The 23240-nt window shown below is 45.6% G+C and overlaps 1 protein-coding gene across 1 annotated transcript in view; it reads right to left on the reverse strand.

Annotated features, from left to right (window-relative positions):
- The window catches only part of CBL (Cbl proto-oncogene), a 38090-nt gene extending 19817 nt beyond the window's left edge, over window positions 1-18273 (reverse strand). Inside the window, exons 1-2 of the mRNA XM_068418231.1 lie at window positions 18127-18273; window positions 10766-11013 (exon numbers count right to left, since the gene is read on the reverse strand). Of these exons, the coding sequence (XP_068274332.1) occupies window positions 10766-11013; window positions 18127-18273 (395 nt within the window). The remainder of the gene's footprint in view (window positions 1-10765; window positions 11014-18126) is intronic.
- Window positions 18274-23240: the final 4967 nt, after the last annotated feature.

Genomic DNA, 23240 nt, shown 5'->3' on the forward strand with positions numbered 1-23240 from the left:
CCTCCAGCAATCTTCCATGTTTCTTACAGACCATGATGGCCCTCTTTAGCTAAAAGTTTTAAGCACAGTAATGAACACAAATACTGTTATCAAGAGTTGCACCAGAGGTGTGCCAACCACAGTCTGGGAATCGCTGACTTAGGCACCTAAATCCCTTTGACAGTCAGTGGAATTTAAACACCTGTCATATAAGCACTTTTGAAAACATTACCCAGGGACCGCAGGACACATCAGTTGGCTCTCCTTACTGTTTGCAGCTGAGCTGAAGGAACACCTGTGCCAGCTTTAAACGAAAAACTACAGCAGGTTTCTGTTCAGGGGTTAGGTCCAGAGACAGAGCAACAGCTACAATTTCGGTATGATTTCATATTCCTGTGAGTGCTTTCACACATACATGCAAAGTATTCAGTTTGTTATTGTTAGACAGTGAACCAACAACATAATGTAAAAAGTGAAAGCTTAGAAAGCCAAATATTTTTCCATTCTATGCAGTAACCAAATATTTTATTAAGAAACACCTGCAGTTCTAGCATGGAGGCATTATTCCTTCCATACACAGAATGTTAACAGAGAACCATTTCTTTAACAACGCAGAAATATCACCAGAGCCTGTTCAGCTGCAGTTACACTCGCCTGTAAAATTGCGCTACCTTGACATTGACAGGGCTCTAAAGATGCAGGTCTCAAGCAACCGCTTTGGGGAACAAAAACCAGCGTGAAGCAAGACTCTTTCTTCAGTTACGCAGCGCTCATTAATCAGCTGGCTCCCCGAGGCTGGGCCAGACCTGCCGGCGGCTCTGCAGGCCGAACAGGCATGTTCCTTCGTCCTCCCTCCTCCGTGCCCCCTCCGCTGTGGTTGTGCTACTTCCTTCCTGCTTCATGACTGTTTTTGCTCCACGCGTCTCAGCGGAACTCAAAAGGTCGAGCAGGCACTTCCATTCGCACCGCAGCTCTCCGCTGCAGCCCCTCCACGGGCCGGGCCCCAGATGAGTTTTCTGGTCCTGCTGCCTCCCGCAGACCCAGGGACAATTTTTCTTTTCCAGTTTCCTGTTTGCTGGACAAAAGCGTTTTTCCATCTTATAGGCTCAGTCTTGCAAAACCATTAACAGCAGAGGACAGTTTTAATCAGAGCATTCCCTCTTTCAGCTACATCAACACAATTAGTTAAATTAATTCAAGTTACAAAGTCATACAGCACCTAATGCACTTGACGACTAAAATGCCCTTCTTACCTCAAGGCAATATTAATATAGTGCTACCATTTCTCCCACTGCCAGCTAGAATATTTTCATTTTCTTCCAATATTTCTCAACTACTTCACAGCTAACCAGCTGACACAGTATAATTTTGTTCCTCACGTATAGCAAGGAGACTGCTCCACTGGATGATTTAGTCACAATATTGTGCTCACATGCTCTAATTTGACATGCGCATACTGTCACGTCTGTAAAGCTCGTTCTGTTGAAAGCACGCCACAAACACCGCTGTACAGAGGAAGTAAGAGCTGTAACACAAGACAACTGACTACAAAATGCTTCACTTCTCTAAAGTTATTGTGCATATTTCTTATATTATGACTGAACTTTCACAGAGATCTTTGTATTTGCACTCCCACTGACTTCAGCTACACTTGTGAACACTGGGTCTTCACAAATAACATTCAGCCTAAGAACAGGGTGTGTTTAACAAAGGTTTAACAAACACAGCCACATCTCCACCTTGGCCCCAAAACAAAATTAAGCTGAACATGACTCAACTGAGTTCATTACAATACACTTTCAAGAAAATGCTTTATTTCATAAAACCAGCACCAAACTGGCTAAAATTACACATCAACAATGAAGATTCAAGAGGGTAAAAAGAATTTAAATCAGAGGACCTAAGTTACTTGTAAAAGCATCCTATTCAAAACTCAAGAGAAGGCTCAGCTTGGCTGTTTAAAGAGGCATGGTCCAAAAATGCAGCTCACAACAAGAAATGCAATTTCAGTACACTGAAGGAATGACTACATAGCAATACTTTTTAAAAAATGCTATTTATTCTAACGGAAAAATAAAGGAAAAAGCATTACAGAGGATGGGGGAGCGTCTGACACCTTAGCACTAAACTCATTGACTGAAAGCTCCTAGAACAGATGATGCAGTTTCTAATTGCTTCTGTCCTCACAGAATTGCAGAATTAACACGTTTACCCAGGACAACTCAGATGCACCACTTACATTCTTCAGAAATTCTACATTTTTTTGGTGAAAGAATAACAAATTGGTGGCTTGGAAATGAGACATGCTCAGTTAAACTGAGGGAAAACACACTCTAATCGCTGTACTATTATTCACTGCTCCTGCTGAAAACTTGTATTTTTTTAAAGCACTCACAGTCCAAAATGGCTTCTGTAGTAACACAGTCATGTCTCCAGTGGCTCTCCATCTACGTTTATGACACGCAGAGCTGCAAGCACACCATAATTATTTCACTAGTTGAGCAATGAATGCTTGCTTTTCTGTAAATCACACCTCAATGACCCTACTGATGGATAAGGCTTCCTTCAGGTCTTTGACATTCTCCTCAATATGACATCATAGTAAATTTCCAGAGGCAAAAAAAAAAAAAAAAAAATTAAGTTTTTTACCTCATTTTACAGGTACAGCAACTGAAGGACAGAAAAAGTGCTGGAAGCTAGAATTACAGCTAGGGAATTTCTATTTCCTTATCACATGCTCATTACTGCAGAATACTATCTACTTACTAGGTACTACTGCAAGAAATTATAACTAAGGAAATACAAATTTCCTACCCTCTCACTTCTGGGGTTACTTTGGAATTACACCTAAACATCATCTGGTTGTAAGTGTGACAAGGTTAGCATCCACTACAGGTAAATGGAAGCTCCAGTACTTAAGAAAAAAACAAACCCAAAACCAGAGTTCTTGGGTCCTACAAACAGCCAAACATTATTTTTTCCTGTAGCTACTTTACATCTTACAATTTTACAATTTGAAGATTTAAGAGCTAAAAAAAAAAAACAACCACCAAACCAAAAACAATAAAAGAGCAAGAAGTTTTCTGCATGCTCTTCATGCTAACATAAAACTCCAGCCTATGCATATCAGCAGTAAGTGGAAACGCTTGAGGTGATCCCAAGATGTCTTTTATAACTCAGACAGCCTCGGAGTCCTCTACACACAGTAATCAGTTTTAAAAATAGAAACAGCGGAACTACTTTCAACAAAACTTGCAACACAGGAAGTGAATGAAATTCCACTTAACTATTACTGGCTCAACAGAAGTCACCTTACGAAGTTATGCTGGGCCACTGCTCTGTAACATTTACAGTATTTGCACAGGACAACTGATATAGCAGACTAACAGCAAACCAGACATTTTAGAATCAGCAAATTAATTGCTTGTACTATACAGAATTTTACAGGATCAGCTAATGCTACATTGATTTTGCAAATAGACGTGACTGATCTGAAGCAGAAAGGACAACACAGTCCAGTGTGCTGACCAGAAGCACCAACCTACTGACCTTTGAAGGATCTGGACTTATTATTCCAGGCACAAATGCTAGTGTTCTATTTTTAACAAGCTAGATTTCTTTCAATGTTAAGAGGGTAAAAATCCACTTATTTTTCTGCATTTTAAAATTATAGAATGCACTTTAAAGAGAATAAATTCATTTGATATGATTAATGCTTTTTAAAGAGCTCAACATATACTCAGAGGATTGACAAGACAAAGGATAACCTCTCACCTAGGTAACAGATTAATTCTTTTATCAGATTCAAGGGACTACACAGCAAAACCTACTCCCCAGAACACCACCACTCATTATACTTATATTTGGGCTCTCTGCACTGGAGTAAAAAACTTCTATTTCAGGGGCTACTTGCTACAGTTAAAGGGAGAAACAAAGCACAAAAGCCCTGTTTCCAAATCAAGGAAGAGTCCACTATTTCACACGTGATCTTCAGCAGCCTCAAAACTATCTTCAGTATCACGGCACCACTGTGCGATTTCTTGGCAGAAGGATCTGTAAGGTCTATCCCTCATTCCCAACTTAGATTCTGTCAAAATACTAAACCCAAGGTATTTTCATACTCCAGTTCAACATATAACTCTGGCATATGCTTGCTTTTCAAGCTTCAGACTCCAGGATCGCAGATAATGGCAGCACTTGCCCAGCCCGTACCTGTCCTGCCAAGTAATTTGGAAACAGATCTCCATTTCTGCCCCCCCCCCCCCACCATACTCACCATGACCAACTTACCCTCTACAGTCATTTTACAGTCCTTTCTACAGGTGGGCAGCAGTCAGTGAGTCACATTACCCAAGCCAGCTGTGGGTGGCATATAACTGAGTGCCATCTGATCCACTTTCCAGAGACAGAAAGAGGGCAAAGCCAGCAAGTTCACAAGCTAACACCACACAAGGTATTGCTTCAAACTGCCCTAATTTTGTCCAGTACTTTCTAGCAAGCTGAGTATTTTTTTTTTTCAACGCTATCTTATAGTTCAGAAAAGTTTTCATGCACCAAAACACAATGGCTGAAAGGGCCATGACTGCAGACTTCTTCTAATCAACAGAAAGCCAACACATGGCATCTTGGCCCTTAATACACAAGCCAAGCACCCGAGAAACATGATATGGTTGCCAAGTAGAACCAACACATTTTTGCCAGCGTCAAGAAATCCATCCACGTTCCAAATGATAATTACTATGAACTAAATCACACAATTGCACTTCCATCCACAGCATCAAGTCCACAGTTAGTCTTCCATAAAACTCTACATTTTATAGGCTCTGAGAGCAAAGAAGCATAAAAAAATCTTACTTCCTTATTATGCAATAATCTGAAAGCTTACATTTATCCATAAATTGATTTTCAAGACAGTGGTCCAATTTTTGATGGAAAGAAAACTAAAACAAATGTAAGCTTATGCCAATTGTGCTAGGTTCCACAACTATCACCTAAACTAGCAATTTAAAGCCAAATTAAAAAGAAATAATTCACATTCCTCTCTCCAACAACATTTAAATGATAATGAATTTCTTCTTGGGTAATAAGCAGTTAGTTAGTGTTCATATGCGGGAGCCTGGCAAGGAAACCTTTCCTGTGAGCAGCTTTGGAGCCTGTTCTTTTCTTTAAGATGTTCTAATTTAAATGCAGATGTAGACTTCACACTAGTGGGTTTTGTTAAAAAAAAAAAGTTGCTGCTGTATTAGAAGGAAGCGACAGAAAGAGGACTCGCACACACCATGCACCATTTGAGTTCCACATTTTATACTATGTCTTTTTCACTGGACAAGTGTGTGGAAACACTCTAAAATATGAGATTAGAGCACTAACCCCCCTTCCCCCAAAGGGCCTTTCTGGTTCATGGCTTAACACAAGTGTTTTCCAACTTTTTCCTCTTTAAAATCCAACTTTTTTTTTTTTTCCAAGTCATTCTTCATGCATTTCCTTCCCCTTTAGAGATATGCATGGTCATTTCCAGTACACATTAAATAGTGGTAGCTTTTTCCTGTGTAAACTAGTAAGTCTTTACTTTGGAGCTAGAGAAGAATATGCAGTCCTGCTGAGCCAGCATCCCATAAGGCTATTGTCAGAAAGATGACAGTTAAATATCGACTAGCTTCCAAAACCTTTTTTGCAACTCCATGTATATGGAGAGGGTTTATGATATTCCCTGCCTAACCCCATTTTCTCCTCTACAGGTCTGTTAGTTTTGTTAACAGTTTGTTTTCCAAAGTACGCAAGCTGAACTAGTAAAATAGCTTGTGCTATTTCTTAACCATCCAGTCCACATCCCGAGTAATTACTTCTCCTCAGCCTTTCACCTAACCCCCACCCTCCAGCTTACATAACTGCATTCTAGTGTGGAAACATTTGCAGTGGTCTGATTTTATTTAGAAAATAAATTTTCTGAATTTTCCCTCATAATAGACTGTTTTAATATAATCAGTAAACTTGATTCATTGGTGAAAACCAGATTCTTTAGCCTAATCCATCCTTTCCCAATAACAGACAGTTCCTATTCCTGTCTACTGATCAGCAAGCTATTTTTCTGTCCTGCCATGTGAAGTATAATCTATTTACACAACTGAAAAAAAAAGCTGCTGCAATAAGTAATTTACATAGTGGGGAAAGCTGACGAATGACAGCTACTCTGTGCAAGAGATCAGGAGAAGTAAAGCTTTCTGCAATAGAAACAAAAAATATTCCAACTTAACCACTGAGCCTCTAAATTAAACTGTAATCGAGAGCTTAGGCAAGTTCAGCACGTTCAGAGCAATTGTGGCATTAGCATTACTGGCACTGCCAGTCAATGGAACCATCACATTGGAGGAAAAAAATATGTATGTTTAACCAGTTTTTGTTATCACTAGTTAAAAAGTAAACTCAAGAAATTAACAATATTTACAGAGTCACATATTTACCACTGAAGGCAGCACAGCAAGTTACTCTGTGCTAAACAGGTGTACCTTTCTCTTTTGCATATAGACTTGCTAAGTACCCTCTACAGAATTTCTTTTATTGCACTGTTTCAGCTATACAGGCTACAAACGTCACCTTTGAGTGTTTTTTGTTTTGTTTTTAAAACTTCAAGTGACAAGTCTTAAAATGTCCTTTGCATTGGAAAGCACTGTGGACCTGTAAAGAACAGGAACCAACAGCTTTAGAAATGTGTATAGCCTCAAGAATACCTGCTAATTACTGCAGCACAGCCAACCAATTATCGAGTGACTTACCTTTACCTTACTGCAAGCATATGACAAAATATCCAGAATGATTAACTCTTGAAATACTATTTGATTCCAATATCAAAGCCTGCAGATGTCACCATTTTATTTTACCAGATCTTCAAATATGTAATTTGCTTTTAGAGACCAACCTACCTATTAGCAAGGACAACCCAAATAAGCTCATAAGCTGTCAAAACTCAGAGGAGCAATAGTATCTCCACTAAAAAAAACACACCTACTCAGAAGTCACCAAGTTGAATCTGATCCACTTGCTAAAACTCAGTCTTTAAACAGTAACTAGAAGTTACTGCATGTACTTATTAGTCAGGAAGTGCATACATACCTTTAAAAGCACTTTCAACAGCATTAATTTTTAAACAGATATGGAAGTGAGCTGAAGCAGAATTTAAATAGCATCTTTAAAGCTCTCCTAATAAAATAAGCGAGTTCTCCTCACAAAAATTGTAGTATGAGTTTATGCAAGAGAGTAACAATTTCATCTGAACAACTATACATCAAAACCACAGTGTTAGAGGTAAAACAGCCGTTACAGTCCTAAGAAAAGAGAGGAAGCCATTGAGCGTTCATAGCATCGGACGTCACGCTAACTGGTGTTAGCCACAACAGGAGGATGCTGGCAGCACGCTGACGGTTAAGGCATGACACAGGAGAGCTGCGTTCACTTTTAACAGCTCTATGACTGCAACTAGTTTAAAACTGGAGGAACAAACACTCACCCACATCTGTAAGCACAGTGAGTGTTCACACAATCCTTTTCTAACCCTGTTCACAGCACCTCTACGGTAGTTTGAAAGTCAGAATACATCAAGGAGTGCATTCTCTTCACAAACACACCTTTAAACATTCAATATGCAACTGCAATCTTACTCTGTACTACTGGATTTTAAACTGCCTGCCTTACAGCCAACACCAAAGAGCATCCATATTATACTCCCACACAGTCTACTCTAAACACATGCACAACACAGTGCACCAAACCACTCAACGCTAGATGACACACATCTTTGCAGCTATTATGAACTCTCAAAGCAGCACAAGCAGCAACAAGACACGGTGCTCTCCGCAGCTGTGCTCCAATTCTGCCTTCGTCCACCTTGGATGAACACACTGGAGAACCTCTGAAAACTTCGAAAGGAAATACACAAGGAGCAATTTAGAATAATAAAAATAGAAGGCTGATGCTCAAGTGATCAAGACAATTGTGATCCTACAATCTAAGAGTCATTTCTAATTACTGGTCTGTTTGCTAGTAGCAAACACCTGCACAGCTTTCACGCTAGTTATGCAAATGTCAAAAGAGTGCATTTGCTCTACATCAAGAGACATTTGGGGGAGGAAAATAAGAGCATACACAACAGGAAACAAAATGAATGCTAAATCTGGAAGACAGGAAGAACGAAGCTTCAAGGACAACAGGAAAAAAGAAGTCAGAAAAAGTCAAGACAAAACCATTATTCAGTACACTAGATCAGATTTTTAAAAGCAGACTAACATTAGCCATAAACTTGCACGAGATCGAGAGCAAAACAGATTTTTTTTTTATATATATACATACACACACACTGCCATGAGTGCACTTCCAGTGAGTACCTGATTCAGGTTACATTTGTTTGCTTTACAGGCTGCTGACAATCTTCCAGAAAGCTTCTTCCACACTTTGAATATCTGAATTCATTAATTCTTACAAAAGAAAAAATTAATGTTTTTCTTCAACTCTTAACAAGGTGAGAAAACTTCTTAAGTTTATTCACCCGGAATTATTATACACATTTTAAATCTAAAGGTGCATTTATAGCAAAAAATCATTTAACTAAGTTTCAGATGAAACAAATAGCACTTAAAGTGATCAGGTTCCAAAAGCTCACACAACCATGAAGTCCGACACTGGAAGTGCAGTATTAAACAGTATCCCTACCTAAAGCAAAAGTGCCATTCTTTGTGCAGATATCTCTTGAACTGGCATATGAATCATATGCACAGACTACTCTAACCTCTTTCTTTTCTACAACAAATTAGAGAACTGAGGAAGTTACCCAGCTCATTACCAGCACCAGGAAAAGGGTGTCTGATATTTCCCCTTTACGACAAAACAGCGACTGCTGCTTCCTGGGCTGAGTGAAGAGCAAAGGAAGACGTAATGAAACCAGCCGAGATGTGATTCTGCTTTTACACTTATGTTTACAGGACTCACCACAGTTGCTTCCCTGGTAAGCTGTTTATTCATAAATGGTACAATTAGCAATTCCCCAGAGACTCCCATCACCGCTGTGAGAAAGCAAGTCTCTACTGGAATGCTGTTTCTGAAGTTCACATCTATTGATTTGGATTTCCCCCGCCCCCTTTTGTCAATTAGTTTGACTACAAACTGACTGGGATGATTAACTCTCTGGAATTATTTCTCTCTGCTTCTCTCTGCAAAAACAAGGGATTGGAGGTGAGATGTTGGACTTACAATTGACATAGCTATCATTTACTCACCAGATGTTCCCTATGTATGATGGACAGATCACAATACATGCACGTTAACCAGAACAAATACCACAGATAAATTCTAAACGGTTTCATACACCCTTTTAGACTACTTCTGGAGGCAACAGTAAGTGTTCTAGAAAATAACATCAACTCTATTATTACATGAGAGCAACACACATAACCATTTTCAAGATAAATGCTACTTAAAATATTTTAAGAGCAACCCACTCCACTGTAAAAAATCACTCAGTCTTGAATGATAATCTGTGTTGTTACTATCTCAAAGGGTGATACAAGAAAATGACCAGTTCCAGCAGAAGACCCAGAGATTAATCAGTTTAATCAATTTATTCACTGTAAAAAGTGCTTTCCATACTGTAGCTCATTTTGATCTGAGCTAAGGCTAAAAAAAAAATACAATTTTCCATTAAGTATTGCCTCATCCGCAGAACATACCAGGCCAATGAGCTCTTTTCTCCCCACACTTGTTACATCCATTATCTTCTATAACACTTTCTGAAAATTCCAGCTAGCAGCATCTCCCAAAACCCACTTCTCACCTGCAACGAACCAATTTTGCCTATAGTAACCATATTCTCCCAAGGCTGGGGGGGGCAGATATTATATTACGTCTATCTTTTGAGTTCGCACATTACATTGAACCCAGTTCCTGAAGGCCTCACACAGATAACTCAAGTTTTAAAAGCAGCAAGTGTACCACATGAAGATGCCATATTTAGACTCCCCAAAGCCTGTATCAAAGTCTAACAGTAAGTCTTATCACCTCACAAAGAAACGGTGCTAAACAACAATCCAGAAGGAAACTTTGATTTCTTAATTCATTCTTCAACATGGTCAGTGAAAAATGAAATAACACTAACAATGCCTTCCAGAGCCACTATCATAGTATTTTGTTGGAGTTCAATATTACAGAATACGCTACATAGAGTTCAATATTATACAAGAAACATGTGCCAGCACTTCTCCACACACACCCCACCAAGTAATTCAAGCAAGTAGTTGCCAGGGTGTTAACCACATATTCTCCCCAGAGCAATGATGTTCAGCCACTGGGGTAGTTTTCACTTTTTTTTTCCACTGATTTTTTTTCAATTCAGCACCTACTCCAAAGTTCTGAAATTAGTTTAAAGTTACAACTGTATGCTTTGTATATCTCTGTCCGTTAGATCTACTGTCAACAGTTAGACAAATATGTAAGATTAACCTTTTCCAGAGCTTTATTCTACTCTTAAGTCACCCTGGCTCTCCTTTCCTTAAAGCTGGATGAAGGAAAGCACCACCTTTTCAGGTACAGTACAGCGGTCGTCAAATTCATGCTATTTTGTTCAAGAGAGCCTGATATTCAGATACGATTGCAGTTTTTTAAAACTTAAATTTAGACTTAAATCTCTTCAAAGTCTGTTTTCATGTTAAGACAACGTATCAACCAGCAGACATACGTTCAAGCTCTTGTTCGCTAAAGTAGATTTATATCATAAATATTTGAAAACATTTCTCCCCATTACCTAGGCTGAGAGTTCTCCTCATACATCCGCTCTTTCCCTTCCTTGAAAAGGCTGATGGTCTGCTTGGTTTTCTTCATCAAGTTTTCCATGAACACGCGGAAATACTCATTTTCTCCTAGGGTCTCCATCTTCCCCTCGTAGCGTGATAGGATGGTTCGTAGATGTTGGTAGGTATCAGGCAGCAGATCTAGGATATAGGGCGGGCTGTTCTTCAACGCCAGTTTTGGGTTCTGACACAAACGCACCACCTACGGTTAAAGAAGAAAATACCATTTTGAAAAGGTAAAAATAGCAAGTAGTGATCAGTTACTTAAAAACGACTCAGTGTTACTTAAAAAAACAATACACTGAAACATTCACTCTCAAACCGCATTTGTTGCTCAAGTCCATATAGGGAGCCCAGCAACCATAAAAGAATCGAGTCTATGGACTGAAGCGCACATGGACTGACTAAACTCCCAGTGTACATACGACTATATTTCATGAGGCTGCGTTTCACCCCAAGTGCATTTTCAAAAACAAAATTCAAGAAAATGCAATATGGAGTTTGTAAACAGCAAGGATGTAGCTTACCACATACGTGTCTAGTACTTCCTGCCACATTTCAGACTCTGAACATGCCCACAGGCAGAACTTTACCTGTCTAGCTGCCCTGATTTTGGCTGCAAAAGTGACTTTTCACACTGACCCAGATATTCGGGACAAATATGCCCACACAGAAGTTCCACTGCTACAGGTATCACTGATGCCAGTAAGTGTTCCCAGGCTGAAAGTCTTTTGAAGGCAACAGTACTAGAAGATTCTCCTTTTCTTCCTCCTTGAATACATACAAGGGCTAATAGGAGCAACAGCTTTTATGGATAATGACAACCATCAAGAAATACTGAATGCAAAGGAATTTTTCTGTGCAAGAGTAAGAAATAAGCTGTAGTTAAGTCTGGGTTAAAGTTTAGCTCACAAGAACTTGCATTCCCAGTTATGCATCAACTTTGCTTCTGTTAGATGAATCCCACAGCAAAACTAGATTCTTCATAGAAGAAATCAAATAATTTCTGTGGGTTTATTGGGGTTTTTTCGATAACAACACATCCACGGTGATACTAGTAATTAGATTAAAGGGTTATTAGATGACCTCAACCTATCTTCCGCTTGGCATGCAGCTAAACATCTCATTTTTCTTCCTTCCAAGCCACATGTTCTCTATTTTTTTAGCAGCGAGATCACATAGTATTCGAGTTAAGAACTTGAATCTATGAACACAAATTTTTGACATCTACAGTGAATTTATTGGATCATCAATAAAATAACTGCATTTTTACGCACTTTCTTTTGCATTATGTACTTAAGGCACAAGTAGTGAGTAAAATACTCCTGTTCAGAACTCACAAGCAATGCAACTGTTATACCTGTACACAAACAAATCAGGATGCACGCTGAACTTAATATAGGTCTTTAACATGCAGGAACATAGAGCTTACGTGCCAAAAGCTTATGATAATAAGTTTATGTGATAGGGGAGGATAAAGGAAGCCACTTCACATCCACCACAGCCAAAATTTTCCATTATCTAGACAGAGAATGATAGGGAAAGATAACAGCAAAGTTGCAATTTGAAAAATTAGTGGTGCACTTTCAGTTATAAAAAAGGCTGAAACTCCAGAGTTGCAAGGCCAGTTTCTGATGAAGTTTACAAGCTAAGAACCAGCAGCTGGTGTAGTCTTACTGCTGTCTTGCTGGCTAACAGCTTCTAGCTACTGGTATTTACACCAAACTCGAGAGGAAGCTGGTACAAAATGTAGATACAGTTTCCTAAAGTTCTTCACTCCAATGAATGTTATCTGACTGCTTAATACCAAGCACATGAATGAGGCCTAAACTAATGACACTGCCAGGTATAAGGGTATTACAGGTATCAAACAATGTAGTGCTGCAGAATGCAAAGCCTAAGGGCAGTAGATAGGAGAAGGTAAAACAACAATCCAACGTCCTTTTGCAGTGCATCATTTCCACAAAATCTTGTGAAACCTTCAAGAGGAATTGACTAGTTCCCTACAATGCATACTTGAATACACTTCCTGTAAGCACTTAAATGCTGATGGTAAAGAAGGTCATTTATTCTGAAACAGTGCTTTAGCATTTAACTTTGCCGTTCAGGGTACACGCAAAAAGCAACCTTGTCGACTTAAGTGACATCTCCAATTATATGTGACTTACAGTAGTGCCTCTAATAAGAGCTGACTGAGAAAGACTCAATTTCAGGGACAGAAAGGCACCCAGTGTATCAAAACTCAAACAGAAAAATCTGACTGCCATTAAAAGAATTACACGCCTAAAAAAGCCTCTGCAAGAATACATGGGGAAAAAACCTACCAAAATTTTCCCTCCATTTTGAAGAGGTTGCCAAGGATTAGGAGGTCTAGATAAGAAGACGGATGGTCAGACAACTGACTTATCCGTTTGATTCTGATGCCTCAACTGCTGCTTCCTTGGAGCCCATGAACATTGTACAATGAACCATATCAACAAATTGAGTCAACACGTTTGTCCCCTGAATAAAACTAGTTTCACTATGCAGCACGAATAGGTTCTAAATATGCTCCTCAGATGCAGTTCAGCTGTGCTATGGATAGCAAAACCTTTTCTTCAACGGAAGTTGTTTATTATACGATGGGTTTAAAATCTTAACAAAAACACAGTCAGCTCCTACGAGGAAGCCACATTAAACAAGCATCCAAGTCAGAGTATGGACTTCTCTCAGTTGTCTGTAATAGAAACCAGTTCAGCTGTTACCCCTTGAAAACATCCAGCTATAGAAGAAGCAGACCCACTGTGCATCAGTAATGTAACAAGCTTCAATATCAATTAGAAAAACTTCCTCACAGCAGAAGCAAGTTCTGCAAACTGCTTATTCTCACAGCCTCTGTAAAACATCTCTCAAGTGACTTGCAAAGATCCCCCAAATAGTTAACAGAAAGGCCAAAACTGCTGTGATTTTCTTACCAAATGAGCTTCTTTATTTACCAAGTAGACAAAAATCAGCTAAGATAAGCATTTAAACAAAGCTACTGTTAACTAGGAACTGCTGCCTCTTGACCAAACTTGGTTGTTTTATAACACAGCAGCAACAAAACCAGTTGCATTTTGCTTGTTTCTCTACATGTGCACTTGCAGCATCATGACAACGTCAAAAGGAATGTTCCCAGCCCTGGGAAGAGCCGCCCCTCAGCGAACTACCCTGCCTTCCACAGGGACCAGCAACGTGTAAGGAAATTGAGCAAAAAGCAGCAAATATTTTTGATTAGGTGTGATGGTAACAAACACAAGCAATCCATGTTTTTGAACTACCATCCAGACTCATCCAAGTTCGCCTGGCTTATGCTTTGTTCTCTCAGGAACAAGCCTTTTACAGAGACATTTCTGGGTTTTTAGAAATACCAAAGCATTTCAAGCTTAGCATGAAGATTCTAAGAGGCTGGACTGCGAAGAACCCTAAAAATTGACTTCATCAATTTTCATTTTCCAAACTCAAATGGAGAAAATAATCAAAACCCAGTTTCCTCCCTCAGTTTTGAAGAAAGAATCTGTTATCTACTCATTCGAGGAAAAAATATCATAGATTTTTGTAGGCCTGGAACTGAATCTCTCCCCTCAAGATTCTGCAGCTTGCCTTGACTGATCTCTGGGTGTAAAATATTTCTATTCAGCACTGCTTCATTAGACTTGCACAAATAAAGGAACTGGGTAGCCAGCGTAGGAAAGCAGTGACGCTATATACAGCACACTGTCACAGGCACAACATATAGATAACAGATAACCTGAGAAACACAGCCAGAACCATGAGCTTTTTTAAATACTGCAGTCAGGTTACACAGTTGGATTAGGTACACGGTGGCAGAAGCAAGGAAGAGCATTCAGGAAAAACAAGATACCTGAGCAAATGCCCTCATTTAGCAACACACAGTATTTGTTAGGAAGGGCAGAGAGTGCTGCTTAACAGAGGCACAAACCTATACAAATTGTTGCCCCTCAAAGCTCATCTTCCTCCTCCATATCTTACTACATGTACTGTACCATTCTTCTGCTACATCCCTTACACCTCATCCCAGGCGGCTTGTGACTACACCGCCTATTCTTCAAATACCATCCACAGCAACGAACTCAAGTGGTCTGCATTATCTGCTGCCCAGATCACATTTGCAAGAACTGATTCATAATCTCATCCTTTTGTGTAAAAAGTACAAACTGTTTTCACCAGCCAATACATCATACGCTTTCTTATACTAGGCACTGCTTTATTTGCTAAAGACAGTGATAAGATGAGCAAGCATGATAAAAACAAATTAAGAGCAGTACCTCCCACTTGAACCAATCTATACACTTTACTAGGTTCAAGAGACTGCAAGAACATCGCTGTGTTGCTTACTGTGCTATTCGTCACTGCAAGCTTGCAGGCTCACAAGACATCTGACAACACATTCAGCTTCCAGAGACACATTTAACCGCTATTCTGTAGATAAATGCATAAACATCACCTAATTCCGCTGAATGTGAACATCCTGCTGCACAGTGATGAAAAGGGCTATTTTACGTCCATACTGTATGTGACCACATGCAACTGTAGGAGGAACAGTTAGTACTGACAAAAATTAGAACCTCAAGCAAAAGAATCTGAAAGACAGGAACACATCAGGCAGCTTATGGAGAACATTATGGGGGAAATATTTGGACAAGAATCAACTCGCATAGGAAATTCATCAGTCATATCCGAAAACAGAGATGCACGAATGTTTTGACAACACCAGCTAATTATGCAGACTAACAAATCAGGTCGTGAACGTACTGTACACACACAGATACAGCACACATTTCTGAAAGGCAAACACATCATCTATTAAACATGCACGCAAGTATTTTTTTATTTGAGCCCATCATTTCATTTACGTGGCCCAGAAAACTAACCCATTTTCAACACCTTCCATTCATTTAGCTCCTCTCACCACTAGTTCCACGAGCACTGTGTTTGCCTGGCAATTTGCTTCACTACTAAAAAGATTTTTAATTCAGAAGTGTTCTCATAAGTATGCGTGAGTACAATTAAAGTCTAACTGAAATCTGAAAGGCTTTGCACAGCCAAATCCTTCCTCCTGTACAAATCAGACTTAATAACTAACTCTTAAAGACTTCAAAAAATAAGCCTACACCTAAGAGCTACAACCATCCCACTGCAATTCAAAATGCCAAGGTAGAAAAAGCTTTTTTTCAGGCCAACCTCCTCCTTTGAACAGACCAGGTACGAGGTCAAATACAGGTTGACATTCACGTCTATATCACATGCACAAGAACAAATGACGTACATTCTTACAAGTTGTATCTGCAAGTCAAACTTACTTCTAAGATTGCGTTTCCATGCTCAAACTACCTTTCCCACATTAGCACTTACACTTGCCCTCAATGTTTGTAAGAGAGCCACTGGCACTTCTCGAAATACCTTTTTCTTTATCCCAGTCTCAGCAGAAGGTGATCAAAGCTCATCACAAGCTCAGCAAGGCACAGCCATAAACCATGTCTTTTGTTGAGCCAGCCAACATAAAGTGATTTCTTGGCACGAACATAATTTAATGTCTTTAAAAAAGTAATCTATTCTGCCTGCTTTAGCATTTACTGCAGAAGATTCAGACACTGCATGCATAAACAATGCAGGGAAAAAGAGAAAGAAAAGTTGAAATGCATAAGCCTGCAGGGCAATTGGATGAGGTATGCCCATCAGCCCTGCTTGCTCTGCTCCCAGAGGGGAGGAAGGTGGTGACACTCCCTAAGGACCGCAGGCAACTTGGGCGATGCTCTTACCCTGCACTACTTTGAGGGCCCTGAACCCAGCATTATAAATGCACTGCACATTTTAGACTCCAACATGTCAAGCCTAGCCTCGATTCTCAGGGCTGAACAGTAATAACACTGGAAGATCAATCAAAATCCCAGGAAAAAAATGTTAGAAGATTTTTATTTTACACCCACTCCTGGATGCCCATGCTCACTTACTGGGTCACTCTATAAATAATGCTAGCATTCACTGACAACTCACCGGGATTTCTTGAAACAATGGATTTACCAACACCCCTAGCCGGGCTAGTAAATCAATTGCCGTAGCCCATCACACCATCAGGCCAAAAGGTCTGGTGTCCTGCCCCCGGCAATAGCCATTTCCTGGCATTTTAAAAGGTGGAGGAGGGGGGAGTTTTAATGACCCCAGAGCGCAGTGCCCTGCATAAAGGCGTGGGACTGGAATATGGCCTTTCCAATTCCCACACCAGAGGTTTCTGTTGTTTACCATTAGAGTTCATACTCCTTACCTTTGTGTAACTGCATGCATTTATTGTGGCGGGTTTTATTCAGACTTTTATGGTTTTTACCAGGCTCCCAGTTTTAAGGAAAAGCCTTTGCGCTGAGCTCACTAACAAGTCCCTATTCATTCAGAAAATAATAATCTGAACTGCCACAAAGCAGATGCTCAGCCTCACCATCCAGTCCCCACATACCAGGCTCTATCAGAGGCCGAGGCTCACCTTCAGACAAGCAAATCCTAGATTCCTCCCTCGTGCAGTCATACACGGGTAGGACCTACTGCTGGCACCACCAGGATGCACCTGCAGCTCCCCACCAGGCCCTACCCACACCCAGCCTCTCCCCCCATCAGCACCACCAGTACCCACCCCACCATCTACAAGAATACAACAGTTATGATGGTACAAATCCCGGATCCTCTTGAGCAAGTCTGCATCCTCCCCTCTTTCTCCAGCCTGTTCCCCCCACAGCCCTGCACGCAGCTCATCCCTTGCAGAGCTGCTGTTCTCCCTCCATGCCTTCCCATCTTCGCATCCCACTCCCAGCCTGCCTCTGGCCTCTCCTCCACCGCATCCCCCTCCACCAGCTCCCACATCCTCCCCCCCAAAACGCTGCACCCTCTCCTGTGCCCATACAGCTCTCGCCCCACCACCCAAACACTTCACCCCAGCCCCACCCTGAGCCATACAGCTCTCTCCCCCCCAGCCAACCCTGCAAAAGCCTGTAGCTCCTGACTTACCCCACTCCAGAGCCCCGCTCTGCCCCCAGAGCCACCCCATCGCCCCAAACTCTTCAGCCCAGCCCTATCTGCCCTACATCAGCCCCCACCCCGCCTCCCCAAGCGCTCCAGCCCACCCCCCGGCCCCCCATAGCCCCCGTGTCCAGCCCCAGCCCGAAGCCCTTTACCCCAACCCCACCTCAGCACACAGGGGCCCCTTTCTGCCCCAGCCCGACCCCCGGCGCCGCCCCCCAGCCCTCCCCGCCTGCCCAGGGCGGCCCGACGGCCCCGCCAGGCCCACCTTGTCCATGAGCTTCCAGCACTTCTCCACCATCTTCTTGTCCACGGCGCCGGGCTGGTGCGGGCCCAGGTGGTGGTGGTGGGGCTGGAAGGCGTCCTTCATGAGCCCGATCAGCCCCCCGGGGCCCTTCTTCAGCGGCGCCGACATGAGGGCGGCGCGGGGGCGGGGGGCGGCCGGGGGGGCGGCCGCGAGCGCGTCCACACCCGCGCCCGGCCAGTCGCCCCCGTCCGGCACCGGGCCGCGGCCCTGCAGGGCAACCGGGCGTGGGGGCGCTCCCGCGGGCGGGCAGGGCCGGGCCGGGCCGGGCCGGGCCGGACAGGCGGCGGCAGCGGGAGCCGCGGGCGGTGGCGGTGGCGGCGGCAGCGGCGGGGGCGCCCGGCTGTAGCGCCGCTCCGCCCTCCGCCCCGGCCACGCCGCACGCTGATTGGCGGGCCTGCCCTCCGCGCGCCCGGCACCGCCCCCTCCGCCGGGGAGGAGCCGGCGCCGATTGGCCGGCGCCCGCGGCTGGGGGAGAAGGGCGAGCGGCGGCCGGGCGGCGAGGCCCCGCCCCGCCCCCGTGGGGCAGGCGCACGGCGGCGCCGAGGGCGGCGCGGCGGCCATGATTAGTGCGGGCGGGAGGGGCGCGGTCGCCATGGGAACGGCGAGGGCCGCGCCCGGCGTCCGGGCCGCGCTGCCCCGGTCCTGCCGCCCCCGGCGGGCGGAGCGCGGCGGGACAGAGCCGGGGCCGGCGGCGGTTCCCTTCCCCGGGCCCTCTGCGCCCGTTTCGGAGGTTGCGAAACAGGATCGTTCCCCTTTCCAGCAGCCGGGTTCCCTTTTCTTCGAGCGGCCGATGTCCGGCCCGAGAACGGGGAAGCGGCGCCGGGAACCGCGCTGCGCCCCTACCCGGCGGCCTCTGCCCCCGGCCGGCCCGGCCGTGGGAAACCAGAAGCCGGCCCTGAGCCCGCTCGGGCCGCGGCGGCGGCGGGGAGGGGGCTGAGCCCGGGGCGGGGACAGCATCCTAAGCCGGAGCCCTCGGCAGCGGGGCTGCCGGCCGCTGCTGCGGGGAAACCGACCCCAACCCGCCCCGAGGCGACCGGGACGGCACTCCCGAGGGTGCTGCGCGGGATGGAGGGTGCAGGGTGCTGGATGCTGGATGAGGGATGGAGGATGGAGGATGCAGGACACAGGGTGTAGGATGCGGGATGCGGGATGCAGGACACAGGGTGTAGGATGCGGGATACAAGATGCAGGGTGGAGGATGAAGCAGCACCCCGAGCACTGGCCCTGCTGCGGGGGCACAGCCCTCTCGCCGGGCACTGCTCCCCTGCGCTGCTGGGGCTGCGCTCAGCTGCAGGCGCCAGGCAGGAGCAAAGCCCGCTGCAGGGAACTGAACCAACATCTCCTTCGCAGCAATGGAAATGGGAACAGCTAGTAGTTCTGTGGTGCAGTTGGAAGGCACATGGCTGCTGTCGATGTCTTTGAGGCATCTCCCTCTGCAAGGCAGGGGAAGGAAAAGCCTTCTGCAGCTGCTATGCCGGTTACCTGCAGCCCAGCTCCAACAGGTCCCCAGGGGTGGGAGCACGCATGGACCAGAGGGGTGAGAGTGTACAGAACAGGGAGATAAAAAGAGACCAGTAAGGTCAATCTTTTTGCAGAGCTGACAACACCCAACCTTCAGAAATTACAACATGGTCTCGAAAGTAAGTTTAGTTCTGTTTCTTCGCTGCCTTCAGATCCTCTTTTCAGCCTCCTTTCCCAGGCAGAAGAACACTTCCTTTGTGAAAAAACAGCTGAGGCTGGTACAGCACAGCATCGGCCTCACAGCACGGGCTTCAAGGAGGAAAGAAGACAAAACAGCACAGCAAATGCTGCAGTTTGTCCAGCCCCACGTTGGGGACCAAAGACAACAGAGCTCACCCCTTTGCTTCCCCTGCAGCATCCATGCACCCACTCTCATACGGCAGCCGGCACCCCTGGGGTGCCAGATGTGCAAAGCCACAGCAGCATGGAAAAGCCACTGCCCTGGTACACCGTCTGCCACAGGAGGGATGTGCCACGCTCTGCTGCTGCTCAGCCCCTGCCAGCCCAGGGCACGGCCGCAGGGCTCTGTGCTCAGGCTGCAGTGCTGCCAACAGGGAGACTGCCCATGCCATCCCTCTCCTCCTGTCCCTGTCCTGGCTGGTGCCAGGAACAGATAGCCCTGGTTCTGGGTATCTGTTGGCTGATGGCTCGTGAAGAGTACATAGTACACGGTGTGCTGAGGCATCAGATGAGCGGGACAGAGGGAAGCAGCATGCAGTGCTGGATATAGCAAGGGAGCCCTGGACAGACTGGTTATAAAACTCTCTGTCTTGATTGTACTGCCTTTGGTAAAGCTTGGTAAATATTTCTGGGACAGGCAGCTCCTTGTCTGGCTTTAATTACCTGGGCAAATTTTGCTAAGGATTATATTGACCTCAAATATGTCAACATTTATTGAGGCTGTGTTTCTGAGGCTTTTCCCATTAGATGCTAATGGATTCTGGCTAATAATCAAGCCGGACTGACCACTGGAGGGTGCCCTGGCCAGCTCCAGGATACCACAAGTACCTGGGGAGAGAGCTGGGGAGGGCTACACCAGCTTTGTGGAGCCAAATATAAAAATCACCATGGCCCCAATCCAAAGAGATCAGGGAACATGCGTGAGCAATTGCATTCCTAACTATCTGCTTCTCTGGGCATGACTCACTTCAAGTCGTGGCTGTATTTACGTGTGAGACTTCAAGCAAAGGTTGCTTTCGCTCAGGACTGTTCCCTCCCTGCGGGAAAGAGGAGTCCAGCACTGCTCTGCAGGGCTCCCATTTGCTTCTATCCCTTGTGCCCCTGTCAGGGCTGGGGCTATGCTGAGCACAGCGGTTACTTGCCACCACGGCGCTGGAAAGCCACGTCACGCTGGTTATTTTGAAATCGCTTCCCTCCAGCCTGGCGACTGGCAGCCGAGAGCGTGTCTGGCTGCCTCTGGCTGCCCGTGTACATCCCATGTGTTGTTGTGGGTGAGAACAGTGTCTTGGTCGCTTGCTGGTTGTGCCACCTGAGGCTGGGCATAAGCACGTGCTCCTTGTCCCTTCTGTGTGCCCACGCCGCCTGCCAGCCGGCAGACAGGCCCCTCGTGCACTGACGCCCCTCTGATTGCTCAGCTCTGCGTGGCCTAAGCCCAGCTCCCCTGGCTCTCCATACCCAGCCTGCCACCCTGCCAGCTCCTCCAGTAGGGCCACGTGTCCCTGCCGGGCATCCCCGGGTTGCGATGGCCCTACAGCCTCTCCACCCACCTGCTCCTGCTGCCCTGCCCACACAACGAGGTCCGTGTCCTGCTGAAGAACTGCAGTGCACCGAGGAATCGCTTGCTCCTGGGTATTTAGGGTTAATCGCATCCTGAACAGAAACAGCAGTTTAAAATCCTCTCCCTTCCTTCCTCTCCTATTTTACAAAGCAGATTCAAATCCAGTCCCCAGGGCAAAACTCACAGCGCTGAGCAGGAGGGTGTGCCGGAGGGGAGAGCCAGGGCAGGAAGGGAGGAAGACACTGGACTCGTTTCAGGCTGTGACCTGGGAGAGTCACCCTCCCTGCCATGTCCCCATTTTCCCACAGCTCAGCTGGACCCATACTGGGGCTGCTCTGGGACTGTTGCTCTGGGTTGTGAGCAGGACAAGGTCCTGTGGGAGCTGAGAGCACCAGGGCGAAGGATTGCACTGGGGCCCCGTGGGACAGCCTGGCTGCACTGAAAGTGCAAGTGTGCACCAGGCTGGAAGTGAATCTGGGGTGGGGTTTTGAGAAAGGGGTTCCCAAGCCTCTATGCACCATGGCTGCTGCCCCATCTTCACTGCAAAATCCCAGCCCTCAGTCCCAAATGATCATGCATCTCTCCAGGGCAGCCGCTTCAAGTAAGACCGGCTACACCTTGACTCTGCCTGACGGGTGTCTGCACAAATACTGCCCTGGTGCCGGTGTTTGAGCTGGAAGTGTGTCCCAGCCAAGTTTTCCTGGGGCAAACATCCCAAGGCGCGCTTCCCCTGGGCCATCTGACAGCCCTTGGTGTCTCTGGGCCAAGCCCCTTTGAAGAGCTGCTCTTAACTCTGTCCCTTCTTTCTTCCCCCTGGCTGCAGAAAGCCAAGCTGAAGACAAGTACAATGAAGGGCTCAAGTGGAGGCTGTGGGACCTCGAGAAGGTGCTGGAGCAGGCACAGGAAGACAAGCAAGACATCCATGAAGGTGAAGGCAGAGGTGGGAGCAGGCAGTGGGACAGATGCAGGAACTCCACACCCTGGTGCTGCTGGGGGGAACCAGCCAGGCTTACCGCACCTCTCCCTTCAGCCTTGACTGCTCAGCCCCAAACCACGCTGCTGTTGGCTAGCCCTGCTCCCTCCCGTTCTGTCAGCATGTCAAGGCTCTGGACATGAACTCGTTGCACCCCAAATGCCTGTACTCAGCACAGGCAGAGGAGACCACAGAGGCAGAGACTTTGCCTGCAAAAGTCATTGCCTCACCATTTCCATTAGTGCTCAAGAAGCGGCTGCTTTAGCAGAGGTAAAACCTCAGCCAGAGGTTTGCGGTCTTCGCCACATGCAAAACTCCGTGCTCATTTTCACTCTCCCACGCTCAACAGAGAGGTGAAACTTTCCCTCCAGGGCTCCCTCCTGTCCCCCCCGGCATTGTCACAGCCCTGCCAGGCAGGGAGAGGGTGCATGCACGGCTGCTTCTGATGCGTCACCCTGCAAGGGGAACCCTCAGGTCAGCTCTTGCTGGAGCCCCTGCCTGGTCACAGGTGCTGGGACCGGAGCACAGGGACCGCCTGTTTGTCCCTCCTATAGTCTCCACATTTTTCCCCTTCTCCCTTCCCTGGCTCCCAGAAATGACCCCTCGGTAACATTAACATCCTCTCCGTAACATTTCCCACATGAACAGCAGTGTGGATTGTCCTTTAATCAACCCCAAAAGGGTGACGCAGGAACAGTGCTGTGATGGGTGGCGGACACTCACTGCCCAGAAGTTCACAGGGAGGATGAGAGGAGGAGCACAAGAGAGATGTCCATGCAGGGGTAGACCTGAGACAACAGGCTGAGAAGTGGGGGGTTCCTCCAGTGCCCCGTCAGCCTCTGC

Source organism: Nyctibius grandis, chromosome 25, assembly GCF_013368605.1.
Source record: "Nyctibius grandis isolate bNycGra1 chromosome 25, bNycGra1.pri, whole genome shotgun sequence".
Classification (NCBI taxonomy): Eukaryota; Metazoa; Chordata; class Aves; order Nyctibiiformes; family Nyctibiidae; genus Nyctibius; species Nyctibius grandis.